Source organism: Cetorhinus maximus, chromosome 27, assembly GCF_964194155.1.
Source record: "Cetorhinus maximus chromosome 27, sCetMax3.hap1.1, whole genome shotgun sequence".
NCBI classification, from domain to species: Eukaryota; Metazoa; Chordata; class Chondrichthyes; order Lamniformes; family Cetorhinidae; genus Cetorhinus; species Cetorhinus maximus.
The window spans coordinates 10,393,755-10,406,462 of NC_135905.1; the positions used below are offsets into that span (position 1 = coordinate 10,393,755).

The 12,708-nt window shown below is 40.6% G+C and overlaps 1 protein-coding gene across 1 annotated transcript in view; it reads right to left on the reverse strand.

The window, feature by feature from the left end:
- The window catches only part of LOC144668554 (annexin A4-like), a 46,782-nt gene extending 34,575 nt beyond the window's left edge, over positions 1-12,207 (reverse strand). The window contains exons 1-5 of the mRNA XM_078530698.1: positions 11,885-12,207; positions 8,326-8,407; positions 5,063-5,157; positions 3,765-3,878; positions 1,868-1,958 (exon numbers count right to left, since the gene is read on the reverse strand). Of these exons, the coding sequence (XP_078386824.1) occupies positions 1,868-1,958; positions 3,765-3,878; positions 5,063-5,157; positions 8,326-8,407; positions 11,885-11,908 (406 nt within the window). The 5' untranslated portion in view covers positions 11,909-12,207. The remainder of the gene's footprint in view (positions 1-1,867; positions 1,959-3,764; positions 3,879-5,062; positions 5,158-8,325; positions 8,408-11,884) is intronic.
- Between the last annotated feature and the right edge of the window lie 501 nt (positions 12,208-12,708).

A 12,708-nucleotide genomic window follows, 5' to 3' on the forward strand; every position in this document is an offset into this window, starting at 1 on the left:
ACAGGTATGGTATTTCTTGCTTAGATCCACCTTGCTGAAAGTAGGCTGTACTCAACTGAAAGTAGATCCAGCAATGTTCTACTGGTACCACAAAAGACAACTCCCAGGCATCTTTATGATGTATGTCAATTTTCTAATGGGATGTTCTGTAGAATTTGAGTGCTTTATAATAAATAATAGTAAAGGGGAATTTAAAATTGGAAGTCAGGTTTTGGGTGCCTTTAAATATATAGGTTTAGATATTAAGTAGATCAGCTCTGGAGTAACCTTAAATCAAAAATCTTAACTAGAAAGTGTTACGCTTATTCATATAAATCATGTTAGGTTGTCACAGAAAGATGATGTTATGTTTCAAGAGCAAACAGAGCAATTAAGAAGCTTGACTGGCAGTTGAATTGGCTATGCACTCAGACAAGACCACATACTAGTTTTTGTGTATTGGAACTAAGTATTGTGACTAAACATGCTACAGTCGAGGATGTTTTAAGGGCAAATGAAACATTTAAAAAAATTAAATATGGAGAAATGTGTACTCAAGTTTCCAGCCTTGGGAGGCCTGAAGGACATGAAATTAGTCATTTTTAATAACAATTGTCATGCCAGTCATCCAAATGGGTATTTGAGGACAGCTGGTTTTATAATATTCTTGGTGGGTGAAAATGGAAAATATTGTCCTTTGGCCTGGGAAGCTAAGAAAATAAAACAGATGGTTAAAAGTTCTTTAGCCACGGCAACCCTGGTTCTTGTAGAAGCAATGGATATGGGGTTACACTTGTCAAATATTGTGGGGGTGTACCTACAAAAAGGGGCAATAGTTTGCCATTGGATATTATATAGATAATTTTTTCTCTGTGGGATAATGTACATTTGACAAAAAGTGTGACTGAGAAAAGGTTAAGGATCGCCTTTGCTAGTGTAAAAGAGATGACAGAAAGAAAAGAAATATCCAAGGCAAAGTATTCTCTCCTCCTATAATAAAAGCAAAATACTGTGAATGCTGGAAATCTGATATTTAACAAAAAAAGTGCTTCAGAACTCAGAAGAGTCATATTGGTCTCAAAACCTTGACTCTTGTTCCTCTCTCTCCAGATGCTGCCAGGCCTGCCAGCACTTTTTGTTTTTATTTCATTCATTGCTCCTAATTCATTTTCCAGAATCATTCAAACACCTCCCTTTCCTCCTGATCACATACTCAGCTTTTGCCAAATTTTCGCACTGCCTTTTGTGTTTATTTCAAAAAGTACACAGCAACAGGAAAGCAAGGCTTCCTGCTAGCTTCCTCTAAATCCACAACTGTGTGCCATAGTTAGCATGAGTGGAAGCCTTGCATACCAAGAGGCAAATGTGCTACAATGCATCTCTACAACACACACCAGCTAGCACAGTAATACTGCCACTTTTTACATTTACGTACAGTCAATTCTTATAACCTGAATTGGTTTATCAAATCAGTTCCAAAATTGTGCAGCCGACTCACATAAGGAGGAACTGGATTGAGAACTTAAAGCGGTCAAATTAATTTAACCAATAATCTTAATAGAGAGTGACATTGATTCTGTTAGAGATAATTTCACATACAAGTCTCAAAGATTAAAATTTAAGTTTACTGATACATGTATGGAGTATGATGTTGTAATAGGCTCCTGCTGACAAATGATCATTGGAAGGACAAAAATGAAATAGTGGAGCAATGGGCAGATCTGAATAAGGTAAGAAAAAAAAAGGCAAATACACAGCAACTGGCAAAGGTGGGTGGTGGGGGGAAAAGAGTTCAATATTGAGGCAGGCACTTTCAATACCAAAAGCAAGCTCAGTTATGATGATGGACCCCTTCAATATTTTAGGCATTACAAAGTAAATATATTACCTGATTGGTAGGCTTCAGCAAGTTCCCAAATTTGTTTGTTAGTCCGTGTTACAAGGATTTCTACTAGGATATGCTCATCAGTTCCAAAGCCCTATTAAACCATACAGAATTCAAAGTATGTACACCTTGATGTTAATCAAACTTAAAAGAAGATAATGACAACACCATCCAAAATCGATTACACAAGAAAGTCTAGATACCTTTGACCTCTTATCTAAATGTTATGATACTTCTTGCCAAAATACATACACATTTTTGCAGTACGCAGGCAATAATAATACTATTAGCCCTTCAATAAGGTTCATTATTGCCTGCATATTCTGTAAATGAAGAAAATGCAAGAGTTATTTTAGACTTGCACTCCCACGGGCTATGACTCACACCAAGATAAGGTTCCACACACAGTAACTCTCTACTATCTCAACCAAGGGCTGGATTTTCCCACCAGGTGGTGGGTGGGGGGGGTGAGCAGTGAGACAGACATCGAGGCTGTTTCCGGGTCCTGAACCCACCCCCAGAAGGGGAACGGTCACTCGTTGGGATTTTCACGGGGGCTTCCCCTTAATTGCCACAGAACCAGATTCTCTGCTCAATTGAAGGCAATGGACGGGCTTTTGAAGCTGAAGGATAAGTCAGTGGCCTTCCAGCTCTACAGGAGCAGCAGGCTGAAATGGAAGGTAAGTAATGGAAAGGACACTTCAGCATTGAGGCTCCCTCTCGCCATTTAAAAAAAAAAATCTTTAATTAAATTACACTCAGCAGCCAGGCCACCACTGTCAGGTCCCTCTGCAGGCCTGCTTGTGGCTGCTCTTACACCCAAGCAGGCAGGGGGTAGGAGTGCTGACCTGCTGCTGGGTGCCCTCCTCCTAAACTGGTCACCGCCAATGCAGGAATCTGGAGGCCAACTGAAAAATTCCAATCTTTCAGTGGACTTTATAAGGCTTTTTATGAGCCTGATCCAGTAACCATGATGCCAAAATGGCCCAGAAGCAGGTTGAAGCCAGGGAATTGGCACGCCAGTCAGCAGAGTTAAATTTCAGCCCCGCCCACCTTCGATTCCATTCCGAAAATCCAGCCCCAACTGGTGGCAGTCCTTAAAAAGATGAACTTAGATACCAAGTGCTAGCAGACTACTTGACCTTAAGGTGTCAGATTTATCAGTTGTCCACACGTGCACAAGAGCAGGAAGGGTTCTTATTTGCTGTAAATCGCACAGATTTTGTGAAAATAGGGAGGCTGAAGAGCTTGATAGCTTTTTTCAATTCCATACTTTTGTTCTTACACACTTAATTACTTGGCCTAGAAATGTGAGAACACTCTTTATGGGCACTCCCGCTGAAGTAGGGTATTTACCCTTGCATAGTAACGAAAAGATCTATAGGGCCCTGAATACTCGGCTTCAGATCTCATTCAAATAAGAACATAGCTGCGGAAGGAGCCAAAGCAGGGGAGGTGAGAAAGAGTGGGCTGCTGTAAACGCTGCAACGACCCACAGGTAAGTGGTGGCCTTAATAGGGATAGGGGGTGAAGAAGCGGTCGGGGACTGCAGGTGGAACAGGGGCTAGAAGCAGTGATTTTACCGGTGGTGGTGGTGGTGGTGGTGGTGGTGGTGGGGTGGGGGGTGGCGTTGCGATCTAACATAGGACCACATACTATCTTGCACTGGGGATCTCAAGCAGGCATTTAGCCCTGCATTTATATAATGCAAAAGACCCAACACCTGCTCCGAGCATTGGTAAAGGATGCCGTTTGTCTGTCCTTGCCCAATACAGTGGGTGGTGCAGTTCTGGTTGACAGGCCTGCCATATTTTTGGGGCTTGACAGGCCCTACATTTTAGGCCATGGAGTTTTATTTACAAACGCAAGACCAAAACAAAAATGGATAGCTGTGACTTACCACCATTGCATATGTTAGTTCCTTTGAATCAAATTTTCCAGGAGTTAGCATTAGCCCTTCAATCACAGATTCAAAGTTCCCTCCAAGCTCCGATTTCAGTTCTTCAATTAGGCTCTGTCGCAATTTAGTAACACATTATTCAACAAAGCAGTTTTATATTTAATCAGTAAAAAATGTACATTGGGGTCAATAAAGTAGGGAATGCCACACAAAGGCTTGTTTTGAGCTGCTTCTGACTTAGTGTTATCAAGCATAGAGTGGAGAAGCAAAGCATCAAATTGAATATACTTCAAAATGATTACCTCAGAATTTGTGGTGATATCATTATGGTATATCTGGTTACAACTATCAACATCCTGTCCTTGCAATCCTGGGGATGTGAGACCTATTGCCTTATTCTCCCTTCAGTTTACCTTACGTTTAAATCTACAATCTGTTAATAAACCGTTCTAAGCCTTGGTGTCATATTTGACCCAGAGACGAGCTTCCGAACGCATAGCTGTGCCATCACTAAAATCATTTGCTTCCATCACCATAACATCCCCCAATTCTCTCACTGCCTAAGCTGATCTGCTACTGAAACCCTCTTCCATGCCTTTGGGCTTGACTATTTCAATGCATTCCTGGCCGGCTTCCCACATTCTAGCTTCCGTAAACTTGAGGCCATCCAAAACTCTGCTGTTCATGTCCTATACAAGCCCCATTCATTCATCAACCCCTGTGCTTGATGGTCTGTACCAGCTCTCAACTAAGTAATGTCTCAACCTTAAAATTGTCATCCTCGTTTTCAAATCCTTCCAAGGCTTCACCCCTTCCCCAGCCTAAATTTGTTAACATATTAAGTATACAATTGTTCCCACCCAATAGCACACCAGACTTCAGCTGCTTTTGCACTGAGTAATGTAAGTAGCTTAAAAGTATTTTTATGCTGTCCTTACAATGAAATACAATAACTGATTGTTTAACTTACAAGGAACCCCTTATGCTAAAGAAGAGATGAAACAAAGAGTGCATTATACTATTTAAACTAATGTCTATTGTTGTTCCTCTCCGTTACCAGGGTAGCAATTCCAAAAATATATAGGGTATAATAGCATATGTTCTACCAACAGTAGTTTCCAAATCTGAAGCATTTCACCCATCTATTAGGCAAAGTTCTCTTCATTTTTTTTTTGGTTTATACTTGATGGGAAAATGGCTAAATTGATTTTTCTGCTGACATACTTGAATTCTTTCAAGTGTATGATAGCTGTGTATCATATTGAGGGTTAAGCTAAATATTAAGATATGTTCATTACCTGATCATAGCTTGATTTAAATGCTTTAATGATTTGCTGTCGTTCAAAGTTGGTTCGACTTGTCACAATATCAATAATGGTATCTTCATTAGTTCCTGATGAATTAACAAGGAAATTAGCATATAATTGAAAATATCAATTAGGTAACTGACTCACAAATACAATATTGCAGCAATAGAACAAGAGTCTTATTGAACTTGAAATGTTAACTCCGTTTCTCTCTCCAAAGATGCTGTTAGGTGTGCTGAGCTCTTCCAGAGTTTTCTGTTTTTACTTCAGATCTCCAGCATCCATAGTATTTTGCTTCTATTACAGCAATAGACTTGCAATTGGAGACCCAAGTTTGACTCCCAACCTTCAACATCATACACACTTGGTCTCTCTGAAAAGGTTATGTTTGCTATTCGCAGCAACTCATCTTCCGGCTCTTCCAGGTGTCCTCACCTCTCCTGCTCAGTAAGCTTTCCAAAGAAAATTGACAGCATCCAGTGGGATAATTACTGACTGAACTATTCTGTCCTTGTGTATGGGATAGATAGAAAATGGAAGGAGAAAATAAGTTGGCTGCATGCATGAACTGTAATTTGTTTCCAAGATATGCAAAGGACTATGTTTTCATTGAGGCTCTTTTCTCTAGAAAAAGACAAAGCTAAGGGATGTCCTAATAGATTTAGACTCAGAGGCTTCCCAAGTCTAAAATCACATGAGGCAGACAAAGTATACACTTACTGTTCCATAGCTCACATTTCCTGGAACAGGTCGTTAGCCTGAACTAGAGGCTACCGCTTGAGGGGGGCCACTCTGCATCAAGCATGGCTGATCAGTAGATTCTCCCACTCTCACTGTCTGCTGTAGGCATATTGGAAGGATTTGTAGATTGATAATCAACTTGTCTGACAGCATTATGAACACAGCTTGCATGGCCATCAAGTCCTGTGATGGACTTCATCCCCGAAATGTAGTCATTGTTGTAATGTAGGAAACAACAGCCAATCCATACACAGCAACTTTTCACAATGTATAATGGCCAGGTCATCTTTTTTTAAAAAAATTGTCATGTTGGTCAAGGGACAAACATTGGCCAGGGCACTCATTCTTTAAAAACTGGGGGAAGACAGGGCCTCGTTTTAATGTCCCTTCTGAAAGATGGTGCCTCCAACAGTGTAGTGCTCCCTCAGTACTTCACCATAGTTCAAGAGGTGAGAGTGCTACCAACCAGGGCATAGCTGACACAATAAAGGGAAGTGTTACATGGAACCTTACGAAGTACATCAAACAAATTATAGTACTTTTATGAGTTTACTCTGGATGAAATCCACAAATTAGCACATTTGTTTGATTTTCAGGCTGGGAACTTGAGTAAACTGCTAACATCATCGATTCATGGTGGAAGCAGTAACATGAGAGTAGGATTTTTATTTGCACACTTGAAAATGATGGGATTAATGAGGGAATTATAATCTTTGAACAGTGTGTTTTGTCTCAGAGATCATGGTACAGCAAAATGTAGGATGGTGCTTCAATTTACAAACAATGGAGGATAAAAATACACATCATACAACCAAAACTTAACTTTAAAAAAAAAGTTGAACATTTACATACTTTTGCAAAATACAGCATTTTAAATTAAGCTGCAGGTAGGGGAAACATTTAATTTGCACATCTACAATTCTCCATTGTAGTTAAAATCTTGCAAAGTACCACAAACAAAATATAGTGCTTAGTGCAGGTGTTGACTGAAATGTTATATCTCTTCCAGTCTTCTGCTACACTAAGAAGTTTTACATCATATGTGCCAATCTAGAATACTAAAAAAAAACTGACCGCCAGTTAAAAAAAAAACACCAATAGCAGTCCTGAATATCGGCCCAATGTGTTACCAATATTGAAAGTACTGTTGGGTAAGGGACTGTTAACCTAAGCAGCAAGGATATCCAACATGTACTCACAAAAGTCGAGTTTGCAGTGATGGTGGATATGGGAATTACTGAAGAAGGATGTGAATGCTACACCCAGGAGATTTATTTCCTATAGGACAGACAGGACCGCGGAACATTCTGATTCTTGACACTTCATTTGATGTATTGTCTGAAATTCTTAAAAGCCTGCTTTCCTTGTCTGTCAAGCAAAACACTACTTCTTCTGGGGTTACAGGTATTTTAAAGATTAAAATCCACCTGTAACCAAGGCTATCAAAAACTATGTTGTGTTAATGCTTTTCCTTCTCAAATTTACATGCAACCAATTAGTGGGAGAAGGCACACTTGGTTATTGGTTTCGACAGGCTCTGGCCTTGCCCTCCATCCAATCTGCTTTGTTGACATTGCCAAATTTCCTTCTAAGAAGAATTTATTTTTTGGTGAAATATCTACAAGCTGACTACACACAGGAGTTGTTACTCTGAAAGCTGGTATTCATGTTTAGTATGCCTCATCTCCTTTGGTTTTAACCACATAAAATTTTTATTTAACCCATTTCCAATCATCTCTAATGATTATCTCACTTTAAAAAGTTGGCACAATTTTAACATTTTACTCTGGAGTTAAAGATCCTCTGTAGAAGGGGTTTCCTATTCTACCCATTGTGCACAGTCGTACGATCTGTATCGTACCAAATTGAGAACAGGAAAATTCTTAGTATTGGATCAAGAACAAAAAAACAGTAGAATCTGGGAAATAAGGATACTGGTCTGAACCGATCTTGTATACCTTAAAATGGAACATCAGTAAAAACTCGGAAATAACTCTTTAGCTCTGAGGAAGTCACACAGACTCGAAACGTTAACTCTGTTTCTCTCTCCACAGATGCTGTCAGACCTGCTGAGTTTTTCCAACATTTTCTGCTTTTTTATTTCTGGGAAATAAGAGTACTGGTCCAAACTTTTCCCTATCTCTATTGCCTTTGTAATGTGTTTTGCCACTTTAAAAGTGGTGTTTCTATTTTCTTGACATATTCAGTTTTAGCAGTTCTGTTTTTCCCTCATTCACAGAAGAGGGTTGATCAGAACTCCTCCAGCCTACTGCCATTGAGCAGGGCTAGCAGAGTTTGCAAGTCAAAGAAGGGCATCACACGTGCATGGGGCCTTTGGACATCCATAATAGTTTGTCTGCCTTTAGCAACCAGAAACACAGACACCTGGCTGCCATGGGGAAGGGATTAGGAAGGGGCCCAGGCCCACCCCACTCACACCCCTGTGATCCAATGCAGTTGTCTCTCCTCCATCATGCAGTTTAACAGGAAAAATTATTAATAACTTCAGTTACCTAGTCCTTTCATAGCATTGCGAAGATTTTCTGCATCATGATGAACATTAAAGGTAGGACTTGGTCTGACAGTGCCTCTTGTCTACACAAGTGGAAGAAAAGAACATAGTTATAATATTTAATCAGTCATTTCATTTTTAGAAATTTAAAATGTTTCAGGTGGAACAATTTTAACAGAGTTAAAATCTAACAAAGAACCATTTTTTATAGATTGCACAAGGGTTATGCATTTTTCTAGGGCTTGTATTTCAGATTGTTACAGTGCAGAATTTTTCTCTCCAATCTTTTGCTCCCATATTTATACCTCAGGATCCAAAAACAGACTAAGAGCCTTAAAATTGAATTTGTCTCTTTATTCACCACTATATACAAGTTAGCATGCCCAAGTTTAGTAATTCACTCCCAAACCTTGGGTATGTCACTCAGCAGAGAATACATGGGAAACTTACCAAACTCTTCTGCCACATCGGAAGAAGAAGGTAACAAGGCCATCCAATGTACAGGCTAAGACTATTTGGTCTGACCTATGTATAGGTGAAATACTATACAGAACCAAAATATTAACATAGTCAATAAATTCATATATGTAAACAAAGCTGACCACAAAAAAAATCAAATTCTTAAGTGTCTTTCATCAAATTCTTAAAGAATCTCTGAACAGAAGGTTATGTAGAGAATTCCTGTTGCATTTACTAAAGGCAAGGCATAAGGCATAAAGGGAATGGAAAGTCTCAAGGAAGCCAGAGATTCTAAGGTATTTTTGCTGTGAAGGTTAAGTCTGGCAATTAAAATATCTATTGTGAGGTGCCATCATATAATAATGTCCAAACATTCATCAGAAAACTGTAGGGGCTACCCTAGTAAACATTTGATCCCATGTTAATCAATTATAGGCTCACCAATTGTCAAGGGATATTCTACTCCAGCCATAGAATATACTGGAATTTTCTGTTAGAAAAGTGTCTATGGTGCAAAGAAAACTGGGCATGTGGGAGAGACGCTCCCTCTCCATTGCGGGTAAGAACCTGGTCATCAGATGTGAGGCAATCTCGCTGTTGCTGTACATGGCGCAGGTCTGGCCCATTCCACACTCCTGCGCGATGGCGATCACCTGAGCCATCTTTCGCTTTATCTGCAGGTCCAAAATGGATCGTGTTCGCAGGGTCGTGATGTACAAGCCTCTCGATAAGGGGGGGAAAAACGTGCCCAACATCGCCCTCATCCTGATGGCTACCTTTGTGTGCGGCTGCATCAAGCTGTGCATAGACCCTCAGTATGCAAACACCAAGTGTCACTACGTGCTGAGGTTCTACCTGTCTCCGGTGTTGCGAAGGATGGGTCTGGCCATGCTGCCGCGGAACGCTCCAAGTACCCCCTGTCCCTCGTGGAAAAATTTATGCAGAGAAACACGTTTGACCACAAGTCCATCAGGCAGTGGTCGGCACGTAACGTCCTAGAGGCCCTGCGGGAAAAGGAGAGGGTGGATCCTGTCAGATGGTTCCCCCAGCAGACTGTCAAAGTCATTTGGCAGAATGCCTCATCGCCAGAACTTTCCAACAAGCACCAAGATGTAGCTTGGCTGGTGGTGAGAAAGGCCCTCTCCGTCAGATCCTTCCAACACGCCAGGAGTTTCATCCCCTCTGCACATTGCCCTCGAGGTGGCTGTGGTGGAGACGAGACCGTTCTTCACCTCCTTGTGGATTGTGCCTTTGCAAAGAAGGTCTGGAGAGAGATGCAGTGGTTTCTGTCGAGGTTCATCCTGAGAAGTTCTGTGACACAGGACTCTGTGCTCTACGGGCTGTTCCCAGGAACACACACCGAGACAAACATCAACTGCAGCTGGAGGATCATCAACTTGGTGAAAGACGCTCTTTGGTCTGCCCGAAACTTGTTGGTCTTCCAGTGCAAAGAGTTGTCTCCCACTGAGTGTTGCAGACTGGCACATTCCAAGGTCCAGGACTACGTGCTGAGGTACACACTAAAGCTTGGGGCAGCTGCCACAAAGGCACAATGGGGAAAGGTTGCTGTCTAAGACCTTTCAGCCATCCTTCAGCCCAGGGGCTGGGAGTTGTATAGACCCCCGGGCTGTATGACTCACATTAAATGTATGCAGTGAATACTAAATATATCATAATTGTATTGAAGCACCTCAGAGTACAACATGACTTATGTCGACAACTTGAATACCAATGCACTGCCTGACTGTAATGACCATATTGAAATGTATATCATTGGTTGTATTGAAGTACCTCATGATCTATGTGGGAAACTTGAATATGATTGCACTTTTTGTGAGGGCTGTTTTGAAATGTTTTGTAATGCTCTTTCAGATATTTTATGAATAAAGTATATTTTTCCAAAAAAAATCATCTGGCCTAATATGGCTCAGTTCCGAATTTTGTTTGACAAAGCTCCTGAGACTTACCTTGAATGTTTTACTTTGTTAAAAGATTCTCTATAAATGCAAGCTGTTGATGTAGGACAAATACACTGCTTACATCACCAGAGGCTCCAAGAGATGGGATCATTTTCAACACACAAATACAGGCTAAGAGGGGATAAGATTGCAGTTCTTTAAATAAAGAAAGAATTCGTTTCTGTCTAATTGGGTAGATCATTTAGATAAACAAATATAACGGATCTGATATTCTTGTATAGCCCTTGGATGACAAACGACGAAAGACGTGGAGGATTGCATTTATATAGCACCTTAGCATTTTTTAATTTTTAATTTTTTAAACATGGTCTTACATTAGTGATGTACCAAAATTACATATGATTATATTGATGTGAAGGCAGCAGTATGCGATATAACCGGCATGGAACTGTTAAAAAAAAGACACTGCCTTTGGAAACTGGGTATGACAGAATCAACAATTGCTCAATAAAGGGAGTTATCCCGATTAATATTAGAGACACAATTTTCTTGATAAAAATTATAGCCATTCACCCAGCGTGTGAAATAACCGTCTTTGCTTCTGTAGCACAGTAGGGCTTAGCATTTATCTTTTTTATGCAAAAAGTTCCTGTTTCGGTACCAGGCGGAAACAAAAAAATTAAAATGCTAGAGTCCTATTATGGCTTACTTCCCAATTTGTGATCAAACTTTATCGCGCCCAGAAACCAATGTAATTTATCACAGGTATTTCTAAAGCTGCAAATTCAGATCGCCGCTTATTACAGTAGTGGTGTTAACAATTGGCTGGTCTCATTAGCTTTTACCATCACCAACAGCAAATCTGGAAACTATAAATTTAGCATTATGGTAATATTTCCCCACTTGAACATGTCGATGGCTTCATTATTTTCATGTCCAACACAATCCATCTGGTATAAATCGTGAGACTGGATGAGTTGTCATTTGCGATATAACATTTCCCTTCACAAGATAATAGTTTGATTGATAAGAGAAACGGAAATTGGGACAGTTGGAACAAACCTCGGGCCTGAAAGTCGTTTTTCCGTCATCCATTTAAGTAATCTGAGCATTTTAGATATACTCTACAGAATTTATTAAGTGCCCGAGAAACATAGCGTATTCACCGTACTATTTACTTACTTTGAGCACGCACTTAGCAGCCATTCTCTCTGAATTGGATGAATTATGATATTTTTGGATGACCTGAATCCGGAGAGCCTTACTCTTTGCTTTACCTGACTGAGTAAGGGACACTGTCTCGCAGTTGATTTGAGGATGGTGTCTTTCAAGAAAAGCTATTGAACAGACATAGGTGTGCCCGCGCTACCCAACTTGTAGAGGCAGGTTTTGCGAAAGGGGCGTTCCAGCGGCCACCAGTCCCGTTTGGCAGCATCTTTCCATTCACCAATGAACAGGGGGATAGTATTCGCAATCGTCATACTACGCTTCCTCTTTCCACAGTCTCTTTCTCACCGGGCTTCCAGGTATTGGGTCATGTTCCGCCCGGAAGTCTTGACAAAACGAAAATAAAAATAGCTGGAAAAACTCAGCAGGTCTGGCAGCATCTGCGGAGAGGAACACAGTTAACGTTTCGAGCCCGTATGACTCTTCAACAGAACTAGGGAAAAATAGAAACGAGGTGCAAGAGTCATACGGACTTGAAACGTTAACTGTGTTCCTCTCCACAGATGCTGTCAGACCTGCTGAGTTTTTCCAGCTATTTTTATTTTTGTTTTGGATTTCCAGCATCCGCAGTTTTTTTGCTTTTATCTTAGTCTTGACAAAACACTGTGCAAGTGCAACCAAAAAGTGCAGAAGCCCGCTAAAGAGGTGAAGGTTCAATCTCTTATATGGTGCTGAGCAGCTAATTCCATAATTTCATTGCTGGCAGGAGTCGCTACAGCCTCTCCTTGCAATTGGAGTGTAGCCTTCTTGCCCGGACGAGTGTTAAATACCTCCGAGCG